Below are 15,578 nucleotides of genomic sequence, written 5' to 3'. Positions count from 1 at the left end.
CTCTGGTTCTTTCTCTCTCTCTCTCTCTGGTTCTTTCTCTCTCTCTCTCTCTCTCTCACTCTCTCTCTCTCTCTCTCTCTCTCTCTCTCTCTCTCTCTCTCTCGTTCTTTCTCTTCTCACTCTCTAGCCACTTTTTTCCAAATAGGCCATTTTTCCTTTCCCCTCTTTCCCTATCTGGAAAAAATCTTCTCGGTGCAAGTTCGTACTGTGTCCACAGACCAATTCCAGTGTTGTTGTTTTTTCCCTCATAAGTGGAAAAAAGAGTACAGACAGACCTAATTTTTAGACCTTCTGATGTGTTATACAGCAGTTTTGGTTCTTTTACAGCTGCGTCTGGTGCTTATTGGCATTATTCCTGAACCTGACGTTGTGTGTCCACTGTCTCCCTCCAAAGAGATTAAAAAGTGGTGCTTCATCCTCCCAGGAACACATTGTGTCCTTACTTTGTTGACTCAACAACTATAAAAAAGGAATGATCCTGTTCTAAACCAACTCTTGCTGTGTTTGTTGTGCTAACAAGACAAATATTGGACAATAGTTGAGCCCAGGATCACCGTGGATGCAGCCACATTATGAATTGTATTACCCTCATGTTTTATTTTATTACTGTTAAAAAAACACTATGATGGTGCTGTTCAAGTACCTTTTAGTATGTACAAAAGTTTGGGGTCAGAAAGATCAGCCAATCAAATGGATGGCAGCAACTCAATGCTTTTAGGCATGCAGACATGGTCAGGACGATCAGCTGAAGTTCAAACTGAGCATCAGAATGGGGAAGAAAGGTGATTTAAGTGACTTTGGACATGGCATGATTGTTGGTGCCAGACGGGCTGGTCTGAGTATTTCAGAAACTGCTGATCTACTGGGATTATCACGCACAATCATCTCTAGGGTTTACAGATAATTGTCTGAAAAAGAGGAAATATCCAGTGAGCTGCAGTTCTTGTTGATGCCAGAGGTCAGAGGAGAATGGCCAGATTGCTTCGAGCTGATAGAAAAGCAACAGTTACTGAAATTACCACTAGTTACAACCAAGGTCTGCAGAAGAGCATCTCTGAATGCACATCATGTCAAAGCTTAAAGCAGATGGGCCACAGCAGCAGAGGATCACACTGGGTGCCACTCCTGTCAGCTAATAACAGGAAAATGAGGCTACAATTGGCATGGGCTGACCAAAATTGGACGATAGAAGATTGAAAAAGGGTTGCTTGGTCTGATGAGTCTCGATGTTCTGTTGCGCCATTCAGATGGTCGGGTCAGAATTTGGTGTAAACAACATGAAGCATGGATCCATCCTGCCTTGGGTCAATGGTTCAGGCTGTTGGTGGTGTAATGGTCTCGCCATACTTTGGGCAACTGAGCACCTTGTTGAATCTGTGCCACGAAGAATTAAGCCAGTTTTGAAGGCAAAAGGGGGTCCAACCCGGTACTATCAAAGTGTACCTAATAAAATGGCCGGTGAGTGTATATTTATATTAGAAAGAATGTAAGACTATGTACTATGGATGTACTATGGAAACCTGATACCATAGTACTTTTTTTTTTTAAGAGACCAAGGTGAAAATGAGGTCACAAAACCACATTTCAGTGACCTTACTGTGTGCAGTGTGTCAGCACAGGGTGTGTGTGGTTTCAGTTGATGCCGTCTCTGATGGTCTCGTATAAATAGGGTGTTATCACCAGTCCCCTGGTGTTTGGATTTGGTGTTGTGGCCATCCTATTTTTAGCTTGAGAGAATCATGTGTCTGACAAACACATCTCCTCCCATGCATACGTAGGCATGTGCTTGACTGTTTGTATGACTGTGCATGTGTTTTTATCAGCCGCCAATTGTGTCCCTGGTGTTAATGGAGCATCTGATGACATAGGATGGGGTGGTTGCATGTTATCCAGGCGTGTATCCATATTCAGGAGGGGCACTGATGCTGTGACCGGCCTGCAGGGGGTTTATATTCAGTCTCTCATTATAAGTGACTCAAAGTTCATCTAATTAAAAGGGGAAAATGTCTGTCTGCGTACGGTCGGCTGAATGGTCTCTAATGTGCACTGCTTGGGTTTAATCACCCATCTCCGTCTGGTGAACAGCATGTCTGTCTGTGTTCTGTTTGTTTGTTTGTTTGTTAAAGGTCTGTTGATGTACAAGGCTGGCTGTATTCTCTTCATCACACTGGCTTCTTTGCTTCATATGTAACATATCGACTCTGACTGACACCCTGCTATGCCAGGAGATACACTTCAATATTGACATTGATTATTAGTATTATTATGTGTATGAGATTTAATCCGTAATCAGTTAAATGAGCATGCTACTATATTTCTACTACTATTTCTATTTCTTTCTATTTCATGTTTTATATGTAAAATTAGAAGTAGGATGATTGTATGACATTCCAAATTCAGCCAGTCTTGTTTTATTCCTGAATAGAGTTGTCAAAATTCAAAAAGTACCAAGTATCAACTTCAGGCACTCATCGGATATATGTCTGAGATTGGTTCCGAAGTCGATTTATGATTCATTGTCTCACTCATAAACACAGTGGCTGAATTTGAATTGCTACTCTTACAATTTCTGTCAGACCTTTGTATGTTAAAATTAGGAGTAGAATGACAGCATGATATTCCAAATTCAGCCAGTCAGTCGTTTCGTTCTTGAACAAATCAGTTGGTTGAATGATTCATTGACCTGCTCATAAAGACAGTAATGTGTTTAGTGAGGCTCACTCAGAAGGAATATTTTCAGTCATTGTTTTTGCTCAGGCCTCGCTCCTCTAGAGTAGTTTGTGCACTCAAACATTGTGCCATTGAAGAGCAGCTTCTAATTTAAGCCAATCGGAAGGTTAAGTGCAAGGGGTGGAGAAAAAAACAAATTACGGCCGAACTCAGGGATGTTTGAAAGCTCTGTTCCCTGAGAGCGGGCGCCACGTGGAGTTCACTGGAACACATTGTTTTACTGTCTAAAAATGACTCAGTGAAGCCTTAAAGAAGGGCTTTCCTCAGACTGACCGCTGTGAATCAACTGTGATTCACAGACTCCCTGCAGAGTGTTGCTTTCACTCCGTTTCGGCCTCTTTCTCTCTCTTTCTTTAAATCACATCCAACTTTTTTGTTCCAATGCTTTAGTTAATAGTTGTAAACACTTTAAATACTGTAAAAGGAGGGCGGTTTGGTGGATAAGTCAAAAGAAGAGTTAAAAAAAGGAGAGAGTTGTGGGCACAGAAGGAGAGAGAGAAACGCATTCCTGTGAGGGTTACGTCCCACAAGAACGGGGTCTATGAACCGACTGCTTAGCTATGAGATATGAATTAGTATGTTTTATGTACCTTTCACTGGATTACTGATAAAAAAAACAGCTTGATCCAGGTTTGCTCGTCCTGTGTGTGCTCTCCTAGCCTGGTCAAGCTGGTTTTAAAGGTTTTTTGGGGAATTTAACAGCTGGCTAAGTCACTAGACCATTTTGCCAACATTTTTCAGTTGCATAAACATAAACATTGGGCCAGTTGCATAAACATAGCCATTATGTTAAAGGAACACTCCACCGTTTTTTGAAATAGGGCTTATTCACTTTCTTTCCTACATTTAGATAGGTGGGCAAATGCATTTTTGTCTCAGTGCATGCATTGTTTTAGTTTGACAGGGTCGGCGCTAGCTTAGCTTAGCACAATGAATGGAATCCTTTGTTGCCAGCTAGCATGTCCTGAGTAAAAGTGATATAAAAAATTTAAAAAACCCACCTAATTACTTCTTGTGGCCTGCGTATTCACAACAAGTACAAATAGTGATGCAGATTAACACTAGGCGATTTCCTAGGCAGATATTGACTTATATATTAAGGACTATATTAGGGGGAAGCACAGGCGAAGCACTGCTACTTGGGCGTGATATCTCTGCGCCCACGTAGCAGTGCTTCACCTGTGCTTCCCCCTAATATAGTCCCAAGTCAATATCTGCATAGGAAATCGTCTAGTGTTAATCTGCATCGCTATTTGTACTTGTTGTGAATACGCAGGCCACAAGAAGTAATTAGGTGGGTTTTTTAAATTTTTTATATCACTTTTACTCAGGACATGCTAGCTGGCAACAAAGGATTCCATTCATTATGCTAAGCTAAGCTAGCGCCGACCCTGTCAAACTAAAACAATGCATGCACTGAGACAAAAATGCATTTGCCCACCTATCTAAATGTAGGAAAGAAGGTGAATAAGCCCTATTTCAAAAAACGGTGGAGTGTTCCTTTAAGACAGTGTTTTAAGATCTAGTATGACCCACTAACTGTCAAGGGGCAGCCAGTCTTACTTTTCGGTACCAGAATAGGCCAATCTAGGTTTTTATGTTATGAACGGTCTTAAAGAAAAAAAGTCTTACTTGTAAAACTAGTCTTAGCGATTTATGCAACCGACCTTAAAAATTACAAAAGCGCATAAATTACAAAATAACATAAAAATAAAAGCTAATACTATAATAATATAACTTGATAATATAGAATTTTAATATCAGCAATTTATTGGTTATTAATTAATGGCCTATCGGTATGTGTTATGTTCCCAAATGTGTCAGAACGTAATGCAAGTATGCAAAAAACTGACTGAACTCAGATTATTTGAACTTGAACTTGTCTAGCTCACACATGAGATGGGTTTTGCAATATCTGGTGAGTCTGTTCTTGCAAAATTTCCAATGTAGGATTCAGCAGTGAGACGCACGGAAAAGGGAGAGTGTGAGAAAGAGGGCTACCGTCTCTCTGGAAGCTCTGTGATCGGATCCTGAAGGAAGTGAACGGGGGGATGGTGGCAGAGGAAGTCCGAATCCTTGAGATGAGTAGGTTGCATTGTTTTAGCAGCAGCACTCCCTCTATATCCAGCTGGATGGGTGGAGCGAAGGAAGAAGAACTGTGTAATGATGGAGGAGAGTGGGAGCCATAGAGGAGCTGGCAACCACTGAGGTAGAGCAGGACGCTGGCCAAGTTGAATGCTGAGCTCTAATTTTAGTAGAGGAGTGTTACTGAGGGTCATGAGGACTTTATTACCAGATAAACTCATCACAACCTTTGGCAAGGCACAAACTGAACCGGGCTGAGTGGTGACACGTTGTGGTGGATGAATAACCTTCTCTCACCACATTTTGGATTTTCCTGTGTTTCTGAATTGGCGCTTTTGTCTCATGTTTATTTCAGAAACGTTCTTTTTTACATAGTTTGTCACATCTTGCGAAAGTCACCCCTTAACATGGCATGTTTTTAGTGGTTTGTGATTGCGGTTGCACACACATGGTCTTATTTAGTACTGAAGACATGAACTTGATTAAATGTTTCCATCAAACACTTTTTGTTTTGTGTTTTATAACAAATGGATTTTGCCTTAAAGTCTGGCTTAGTAACTGATATGTTGCAGGTTTGAATACTGAATATTGCTTAAAAGTCTCAGATAAAGGACCACTCTTGAAGCCCGTTGGCCCATCAGTAAAAATGGAAATGCCTGAAAAAGACTCCCAGAGAGACACTTAATCATTGGTCTCCAGTTGTCCTCAAGTCTGTGTGTCTCTCTTTAGCATGACATTGGTATGATGTGGTCTAAACAAGCATAACTCCCTGCTAAACATGACAGGAGACCTCTGAAACATCTCTACTCATGCACACACTTATGAAACAGTCATTTATGATCCTGTTTCATTAACGCTACAATCATTGTTGTCTTTTTGAACTGCAAAATGTGTCTCTTGATCTTATGGTAATGATTATTTTCCAGTTTTGCATACTGGTCAGAACGTGTCAGGGTCTCATTTAGTCCCAAAATCAAACAGGGAAAAGTTTTGCATAACAGATATGACTTATTTTTAGAACATTTTTGGGACTAAGCACAAATTCTCATTACCATAATGTATCCGGATGTGATCATTTTTGCAATTATTTTGTTCGTTGAGGAAGAATTAAATTGTTATGTCCCACTGAAACTATTTAATAAAGGCAAGTAAAAGTATTTGAGTGTAGATCATCATCTTATAAAGTTACTTTCTGTAATTCCCATTATTTTCAGTTGTGACTCACAATTTAAAATAATGATTTCTTTAAGTCCGCATTAAAGGTAGTAGCACATACTACAATGATGTTTAATTATTTTTTTATAATTTAAGTAATAAATATCATTATTTTCTCACATTATTATTATTTATTTTATTTTATTTTATTTTATTTTTTCATAATATGGTTATGAAAAACAATCCTAGTCATCCTAAAAATGTGAGACTTATTTTCTTTTTTTCTAGCTTTCATGAGATTGTGATCATACAAGACATTCCTGGATCCCATTTGTGGCTATACGTAAAAGGCAGACCAAGAGAATAAATGAGTCATAGACCTGATCTGGAAGTGGCCAGAAGTTCACTCCGTGGCCGACGTTCTCTATTATTGGTGGTGGACAAAGCCTCTGTCGTGACCTCAAAATATCTATAGTTCCTATAGTTTCTGAGGCATGTTAAAATAGGCTGCGTGACCCTGGTTATGAGTAGTGCTCTCAAAAAAAGATTTAAAATGTGGCAGCTATTTTAAAGGAAGATTGAAAAACAGGGATGACTTTGCTCAAGTTAATCTCATATTTAATTTTATTAACCTTGAATTCCTTTTATTTTATTACTTATTTTGAATGTGCCCTTTTCTGTGAACTTGCGCTAAACTCCTTTAGCTTTTATTTTATTTTTATTTTATTAAGGTGTAAACTTATGCTATACTTTTGAATTCCTTTTATTTCATTCTTTATTTTAAACTTTAAACTGTTAACTCATGCTAACCTTTTCCTAACTTAATGCTATTTACTTTTTTTTGTTTTGCAGTATTGATCAGTCAGTGGCAGAGCGAGACGAAGGAACGGGTCATCTCTCTGGTTCTGACTCACCTGCCTCTCCTTAAACCGGGCAACGTCGAGGCCAAGGTGGAGTACATGAGTCTCCTGCCAAAGATCTTGAGCCACACTATCGAACATGGCCGGCACTTGGAGGAAAGCAGGCAGCTTCTGTCCTACGCCCTCATTCACCCTGCAACCTCCCTCGAGGACCGGGCGAACCTCGCCCTCTGGCTCAACCACCTGGAGGAGCGGGCGGCTGCCCGGGGCGCAGGAGACTCCCTTGAGCGTGTGTCTTCATCTCACCACGGGCAGCCTCCGCACCTCTACCCCCACCACCAGCGCTACGGGTCGGATGACCGCCTCAATGGCTGGCAGGGCTCGAGGGACTCTGGGCTCGGAAGTTGGCAGCAGCATCAGCAACAGGGCTGTGAAAACGGCCACCTCTCACTGTACCCAGCATCCTCTGTGCCCTCCACTATCAATGCTGTAGGAACAGGCAGTGGGACCAACACAAGTGAGTGGGCTATTCTTCACTTTTGGCTTAACCCGGGACACTCTTTGTCTCCCGTTGCTTAGTCTGTCTATAACCACAGGTGTTTCATCTAAACTATCTGTTTTTTTTTCTTTGGCAAGTGAGATTAAAACAGCTGCAGATTCAGCAACTCTTTAAAAAATGACATTATTGTGAGTGACCCTCTCAAATCCCTACCCATTTCCTCCAGGACAATTCAGATGCTGTACTTAAGACTTCAATTTTATCTCGCATGTAGGAGCATTCAGAACACAGCCGTGCTGTGGGCGTAACAAAGATATTCAGATTGAACATATCTGTGGTCAGAGCACGATATTTCCAGCTAAGAATGCAAGGGTCTTTTTTTTCTGATGAAGGAGACAGCTGAGGATATAAATAAGGGCACATTTAAAGCACTGCTCTACCAGATCCTCTTTATTTTTTGACTACTTAGAGTTTCAACAGCACAAAGGACTGGTTTCACAACTCTCCTCCAGCAACCTCGGGATGTAGGCTTTTAAAACATGAAGTCATTATGAATTTGGTCCATGTAAGATTAACAGGTCAACAAAAAGTGACACAGGCACAAAATTACTGCTTTATCTATATACTTTTTTTAATATTATAAAATATAATACTTTATAATGACTGCTTCAGTCATGTAGGGTATCAGGTCAACAAAGTGAGATAGGTGCAGATGTACTTTTTAGGTGCAAATTTACCTTAATTATGATTGTGAAGTAAGAGTAAAAAACATCACTGTCTCCTTGACAAAGAATAAAATGTAACAATATATAAGACCCTTTTCAAACATTGTCAATTTTCTCCTCATAATCACCATGGAACATTGGTAAATTGAATTAGAGGAGCATCCTGTGTCCTCCTTTACACACACAAACACCCTCTCACCTCCCCAACTAAGCACCACATACCATCCCAGCTCTTCCCTTGTAAGGTATCCTTTGTGGAGGTTTGTATTTAGGGAAAATGGCTAATATTTAGGGACTGGAACTTGAAATGTTAGCTGGGCACCTATTTTAAACTAGCCCGCGAAGACCTATACATAGTCCAAACATTTACAGCCGCATATAGGAGGAGAAGACGGGCTCCACACGGCCTATAACGTATCTTCTCCATCTCATTCTCTGTTTGTTTCCTCTTTCCCCTCACCCGTGGCGGGGTTGAATGTTCCAGAAGAAGAAGACAGGCTCACCTGTTTAGTAGGTGCAATGGAAAAGACTCGCAGCTTGTTTGGTTTGCCAAGTTTTCCCCCCTCGGAGGAAACAAATAAACTTGTGTTGGTTGTTCTGGCTAAAGCAATAAGTGCTACAGAAGCTGTTAGTCAGACTTGTCTCAGATTTGTGCTGTAAATCTGAATCTCTTTGACATCAGATTTAGGTTTGTTTGGTTGGATTGAAAGTTCACACCAAGGAACCACACACAAGTCTGCTTGAAAATGGGATCTGGGGTACGGTTCATGTGTACATACTGTAATTTGAGTTGATTTCCCGTTATTGATAACATATAATTTGCCTGTCTTTAGGGAAAGGAAACTTTTATTTAGAACGGGTTCTAAATCTTTCAGACTCTAATGAGTCGGTTATTTTCAGTGAATCAAAAACAGTGTAATCTGATTCCCAAAATGAATGACTCTTATGAGTTTTTTTTTTTTTTTTTTTTGTGAATCAAAACAGCTTATAACTTCTCATGTTATGTTGTGAGACTTAAATCAGTGTAGTTACTAACTGCATGTTCATAACATGTCATTAAAGTTACATATTATGATGTTTGTCAGTAGTACTTTGTAAAATATAACTGAATTAAACAAATGAGCAATTTTTGTTCTTAGTATTGTGATTTAATATATAGTTTTATGCTTCTCAACAAAGATTATGAAAAGTCATTGAAAAGTTTGTGTAAACCAGTGTTATTGATAACTAAATCGAAAACTATATAACAAAAAATCATTTATTGAAATAAAGCTGAATTATATATATATATATAATTTAATTAGATGAAAAGCTTCAATTTAAGAAAAAGAAATGAAAATTAGGAATGTTACCTTGACAACTAACTTAAATAAAAAATAAAAAAAAACATTTAATTTCAGGTACTAAAATTAGTAAAACTAAATAACAAAAACAATTTTTTTAATCACTTAAAATTTAAATTAAACCTGAATATATATAAAAATAAAATCTAATTCTAATGTATTGGATTTAATGTAATAATTAAACATCTAAGAAACTCTTATTTTGTTTTGGTCACATCAAAAAAGTTTCAGTTTATAATAAGAGCTGCATGGTTTGCAGTGTCACAGGAATATGGAGTAGATGGTATATTGTTACATTTTGAATTCATTATTATTAATTAATTATTTATTCAGAATACCCTTGGAGTATGAAATCATATCCTGTTGCTCATATTCATTGCAGTCCAAAATAATTGTGCATACTTAAAGCAACTGAAAGCCCCTGTACTATTCTACCCTCAGATTGTCCACACTGACTAGACAGAAAATAGTGCGTTTTAAAAAGTTCCTCTTTATGTCTGCTTGGTAACAGCAGAGCTACTAAACGTAGCTTGTAAATTTGAAGCTTTTGATAGAAGTTTCCGGAAATATAACGGTCCCGACTTGTTTGTGTTCACGATGATCCCCATGGCCCGATCTCACGGCGCATGTCTGTTTTTTTAAAATCTTTTCTCTTGCAGTCCTGTCGGGTGGGCAGCACAGTCCTCTGAGGCGTTCTGTGTCTCTGACCCCTCCGATGAGCGGCGGATCTAACCAGCCTCTGGGGCACGGGTGGCTCTCTCAGGAGGACCTGCGTCCCCGCGGGCCGGCCCCCGACCACGCCCCCATCTCTCCCCAGAGCAGCGTGGCGTCCTCGGGCAGCGGAGGCAGCGAGCACCTGGAGGAACACACTGCTGTCCGAAGTACATTCCATGAGGACGGCAGCGGAATGAGGGGTGAGCCACAAATGTGTTCATGCAGATTTAAAGAAACAGGGATGTGACTGACTGTGTTAAACCCATTTTTTAGTGCAAGCAAACAGATATTGGAAATAAATAATTGGTCTAATGAGTCATTAAGATGAGCCCCCAGACCTTTAGAAATTAGGTCACTCACATGAAATCCTATCTTGCATTGCTTATTTGCTTTTCATCTGAAATAATGTGATGTCACTTTCAGATGTGCCGGCATGGCTGAAGAGTCTACGTCTACATAAGTACGCTGGGCTCTTCTCCACCATGACATATGACGAGATGATGTCACTGTCAGAGCATCAGCTGGAAGCTCAGGTTGGTGCTTTCATTGCTCTTCATTGTTACGCATCAAAAAAATAGTTTTCTTACTCAGAATGTTTGAATTTTCCAATTTATACCACACATTTATGTTGCCTTTCAATTTATATTTCTTACCCCATTGGCATTTTTTATTTATTTTTTAATTTAAGCATAAATCTCACTCAATTTTATTAGACATCTCTAAAAATAGACTTCATATAGTGCCGTTTTCTTTCTCAACTAAATGTGTTTTGTTTTAAGAATGTTCAGGTATTTATATCGGAAAATAAGTCAAAAATACTGCAGATCACCTCCAACCGGTTTAATAGCTTAAAGTTACAAAGTAACATTGCCAGAGGAGTTCTAGCATGTACAAGATACAGACATGCTGAGTTTGAGCCAAACACAAGACTTAATTACTTCTGGTCATTTATGTGATACAGGGGAGACTCACAATTATAGTATCTTGATTTAGCTAGCTATGTTGTGCATTTAGCTCCAAATACTTTGTGCCCACAACTAGTTGTAGAGTTACTGTGGTGACAATGCATACAAAACATATAAAGACATTGCTTGTGGAATAACACATATGGGACCTTAATGGAAAATTTTAAGTTTTTATGTGTGAAATTTGGCTATTAATTGGCTATTTTTGTAGGTGAATCTTATATAATTTGTCCATCTTGTACCTACGATTATAGATTTGTAAATTGTATATGTAGTAGCATTGTTGCATATTATCAGGAAAGATGAACGCAATCTGTTTTTATGTCAGATTGTGTCTTAAACATTGTTTTCCTCTGCTATAGCAAGTCACTAAAGGGGCACGGCACAAGATCATCATCAGTATTCAGAAGCTGAAAGACCGACATAACATGCTGCGCTGTCTGGAGAAGGTCAGAGCCTCTCTTTTCCCATGTCAGTTTATTTCAACCCATAATCTGAACAGTCCTATTGATCACAAACTTCACATTTGCATTGATTTGCACAGCAGATGCTTTTTTCACTTTTAGTTTTCACCTTCAATCTTACAGTTTCCAGCCTTGATCTTTAACTGCAGTGCCACACTAACTCTGGAGCCCAAACCTCCGCTAATATAATTTTCACATGCAGTTTTAATGCGTGTTAATTATCATCTTTTTAATTCAAGGACAATATTTGAAACAACAAGAGACAGGAAGGAGCCAGATGTCTAATTTCAGAGCAACCTTTTCATCAAGCTTTCCATCTCGGAACATTTGTAGCATCAGAAATAAGACACCTCCTCCCGATAGCCGGATCCATTTAAAGTTTTAATGCCCCGCATGTGTCGGCCCCGTTAGAGTCGCACCGTGCGACGGGGAAACAAACACGCACGTATTTTTGGTAGACCTTTATTTTGTCCTCACATGTCATTTTCCGCCTCATTACATGTCTGAAATATCCCGACACCTGACAGTTGCCCGTATTGAATTTATGGAAGTGTCCAAAATAATGCTGCACCGCAACCTTGAATAACTTGCATCCATTCATTTGTCATCTCTCTCTCTCTCTCTCTCTCTCTCTCTCTCTCTCTCTCTCTCTCTCTCAGGATATTTTGGAGGGAGGGAATCTACGTGCTCCTTTGCAGGAGCTCCACCAGATCATCCAGACGCCCATTAAAACCTGCAGCACAGAGGATTCATCACAGCGCCACCTGCTGAGCGCAGAGGGGAAGAGCAGCATCGCCAGCTCACACCTGGGCGGAGGAGAGACGGAGGGAAACTCCACGCTCATAGCCGAGGGAGACATCCCTGCTCAGTTCACTCGCGTCATGGGCAAAGGTTCATGCGTAGTTCTTCCTTCCCGTAATCTGAGAATCATTTGAGGCTTTTAGGATTGTGTAAATCCTATCCGTTACTTTCCATTTCCACACGTCTTTATCTTACAGACAGAAAAATGGGTCAGAGGTTGTCAGACAGAGATTATGTAATCTACTTTCCTTAATTTTTGCTGAGCTTTCCATAAACATATGAGACTGAAAGTCACATTAAACTCATACTGAAACATAGAAGCAGCAGTAGTCGTTTTGGCATCATGGAAAAAGTGTTTATTTTTATTTTGAATAAATATGTGACTCTTTTTGTCTTTCTTTGTGACAGTTTGCACACAACTCCTCGTCTCCGGGTCGGATGAGGAGAACATTAGTTCCTACCTGCAGCTTATTGATAAGTGCCTAATTCATGAGGTAAGCATTCATGAAAGCAAAATTAATTTCTTAATATATGAAAGTTCTGGGTCTTATTATGAAATATTGATCTACTTTTTATTATTCAATAAATTCTCATTGGAGACAATCAAGTCCTAACTTGTTGAGTATCCTGTTTCACTCAGGAAAACATACGTTATAATAGTATAGTTATATTATAGTTATGTTACATTATTTAGTCAAATGGTTAGGTTACCGTTACTGAAAATATTAACAATAATTTTTCTGTAATTAAAGTTAAGCTAAAAATAAAATAAAGTAAAATTAAATTAAATATAAAATTAAATGAAATTAGATTAAATTAAATTGAAATATTAAATTAAATTAAATAAATAATTAAATTAGATTGATGTATGGTTTGTTGGGATAAGAGTTGAAACATTAAAATAACTTAAACAGATATAAAAAATAAATTAAAGCCAAATAGAAATATTTTTAAAAACTAATAAAAAAGACAAAAGGACATAATATAAAAAATAAAATCTATTTTTAAATAATTAAAGACCGATGGGGACATTATCGTTCTAGAGAGCATTTGATTGGATAAAATTTGTATTTGTATATTGTCATCAATATTTATGGTCTTCTTATCAGGAAGAGTGCATCTGATAAAAAAATATAATTTATTTCATGTTTCAAAGCTAATAACCGTGATCTTAAAGTCACTAAACCATTTTGATTTCATGGTGTTTAAGGCATTTATGGATTAGGTACTTTTATCCCAATCAAAATACAAAACTGCTTTAGTTTAGTCGTTCGTGACTGTCATGGTCAGCAAATGGCAAGCATACAGTTCTTTTTATTGGTTTGTATTATTCTTATTATTGAAACTGCTGAACAAATCACACATAATTAAAGAATAAGCAGACATAGTCCCATTAGACACGGTTTTGGAGTCTTCACTTATGAGGTGTGATGTTAATGGTGGGCAGTGTTGAGTCTCTTTGTCCCACCCCTCACTGCTCTGACGTCTCGCACCCCTCGCAGGCCTTCACAGAGACGCAGAAGAAGAGGTTGTTGTCATGGAAACAGCAGGTGCAGGTGCAGTTCCGGTCAATTTCACGGAAAACTTTACTGGACTTAACAGGACAGAGACGAAGGTAGAGTGAATTTTGGAGGTCATGGTTAGCACGCAATTTAACCTTTTGTTCTGCTGAGATTTACTTTTCTTCTGTCTGGGGTCCTAGAAACTCTGATACTGGAAAACGTCATGTCCCTCCGACATATTGAAACCCTTTAGACCGATATTAGTTTTAACCCTCTGTTTTATCCTTAAATCTACCCTTCAAAAAATCATTGTTATTCAGGATTTCCTATTTGGGGTTAGTTTGACCCAAGCCGAAACATGCTGTAGAAAAATACAATAAAACAAATCCAAATAAAATAAACGGGTACTTCTACATCTACCAGATAGTTTTAGCATGTAATTGCGTCTGTCAGTTTTCATAAAATATTTTTTGGGCAATTTAATTAGGTAAGTAGCTGTGTCTTAAAGGGATAGTTCACCCAAAAATGAAAATTCTGTCATCATTTACTCACCCTCAAGTTGTTTCAAACCTGTATGAATTTCTTTCTTCTGCTGAACACAAAATCAAAAGGAATATTTACTTTCCCTTTAAGCAGATCATTATTGCACCATCATTATTGTAACAAACTGACAGGTTAACTGTACATTATCAGTGACTTGTAAATGATTGAGTAAATTTCAGTGGAAGATTTTGATCTGATTAATAGGGCAGTGTTTCCTAGCAAAACCTGTTTTGTTGCTCAAGTTTTACCAAATGACATCATACAGTGGACTGAGAACTTTAGGCAAGAACAGTACTTTTGAGGTTTACCCTGTCAGATATGTTGATTGATTTACGGCAGAATTGTCATCTGTGTTTTTATTTATTGGACTAAGACTTTAATGATGATCGGATACCACAAACCACACAGAAGTGTTTAGGACTATGAGTCACAGTATGCCGTCACTCCCTACTGGATTGCATCAGGGTCTGAAAATAGAGCCTATGATACTCAGCTAGAATCTCCGATTTTATGTCTCAGCGTGAAGCATTACAGACTTCTACATTAGTGGTTCACAACCTTTGTAACTTTATGGTCCCCATTGCCAAAGTCAGTACTGGAAGGCCCTCCTACACAGACTCTGGTTTTTCATCTTGTACTTCTGCCAAAATCAAAATTATACCAAAAGCACTCGCTTGTTTTCAGTCTTTTTTAATACAAATCAGGGCTGTCAAATACATTAAAGTAATGAATCAATTAAACTGTAAATTATTTTCTTTTCTTTTTTGTTTACAGTGCCTTAAAATTAACATATCATTATTTGCCCCCTTTAATTAAATACTTTTTTCATCCTCCTTTTTCCAAGATAACAGCTCTGAGTCTTCTCCTATAATGCCTGATGAGTTTGGAGAACACCTGACAAGAGATCAGAGACCATTCTCTTCAGTTCAGCCCACTCATTTTCTATAGGGTTCAGTTTAGGGGACTGGGATGGGCATTGCAGAGGCTTGGTTTTGTGCTCAGTGACCCATTTTTGTTTTGATTTTTACGTTTTTTTTTTGGATCACTGTCCTGTTGGAAGATCCAAACATGGCCCGTCATAAGATTTCTAGCACAGGCTGTCAGGTTTTGATTTTTTTATCTGTCGGTATTTGATCGAATCCATGATGCCATGTATCTGAACAAGATGTCCAGGACCTCTGGCAGAAAATTA

General features: G+C 38.6%; 1 protein-coding gene across 3 annotated transcripts in view; it reads left to right on the top strand.

Moving 5' to 3' along the window:
* samd4a (sterile alpha motif domain containing 4A) overlaps positions 1-15,578 on the top strand; it is a 44,897-nt gene that overhangs the window by 16,141 nt on the left and 13,178 nt on the right. For all 3 annotated transcript variants that reach the window (XM_082142333.1, XM_082142332.1, XM_082142334.1), the window contains 7 exons: positions 6,823-7,347; positions 10,057-10,311; positions 10,535-10,644; positions 11,439-11,525; positions 12,200-12,431; positions 12,750-12,835; positions 13,844-13,956. In XM_082142333.1, the coding sequence (XP_081998459.1) occupies positions 6,823-7,347; positions 10,057-10,311; positions 10,535-10,644; positions 11,439-11,525; positions 12,200-12,431; positions 12,750-12,835; positions 13,844-13,956 (1,408 nt within the window). The remainder of the gene's footprint in view (positions 1-6,822; positions 7,348-10,056; positions 10,312-10,534; positions 10,645-11,438; positions 11,526-12,199; positions 12,432-12,749; positions 12,836-13,843; positions 13,957-15,578) is intronic.

The sequence above is a fragment of the Leuciscus leuciscus genome, assembly GCF_965113295.1.
Source record: "Leuciscus leuciscus genome assembly, chromosome: 17".
In the NCBI taxonomy this organism is placed as follows: domain Eukaryota; kingdom Metazoa; phylum Chordata; class Actinopteri; order Cypriniformes; family Leuciscidae; genus Leuciscus; species Leuciscus leuciscus.
Note: the sequence above shows the minus strand (reverse complement) of the source record. Positions and strands in the feature narration are given on the sequence as shown.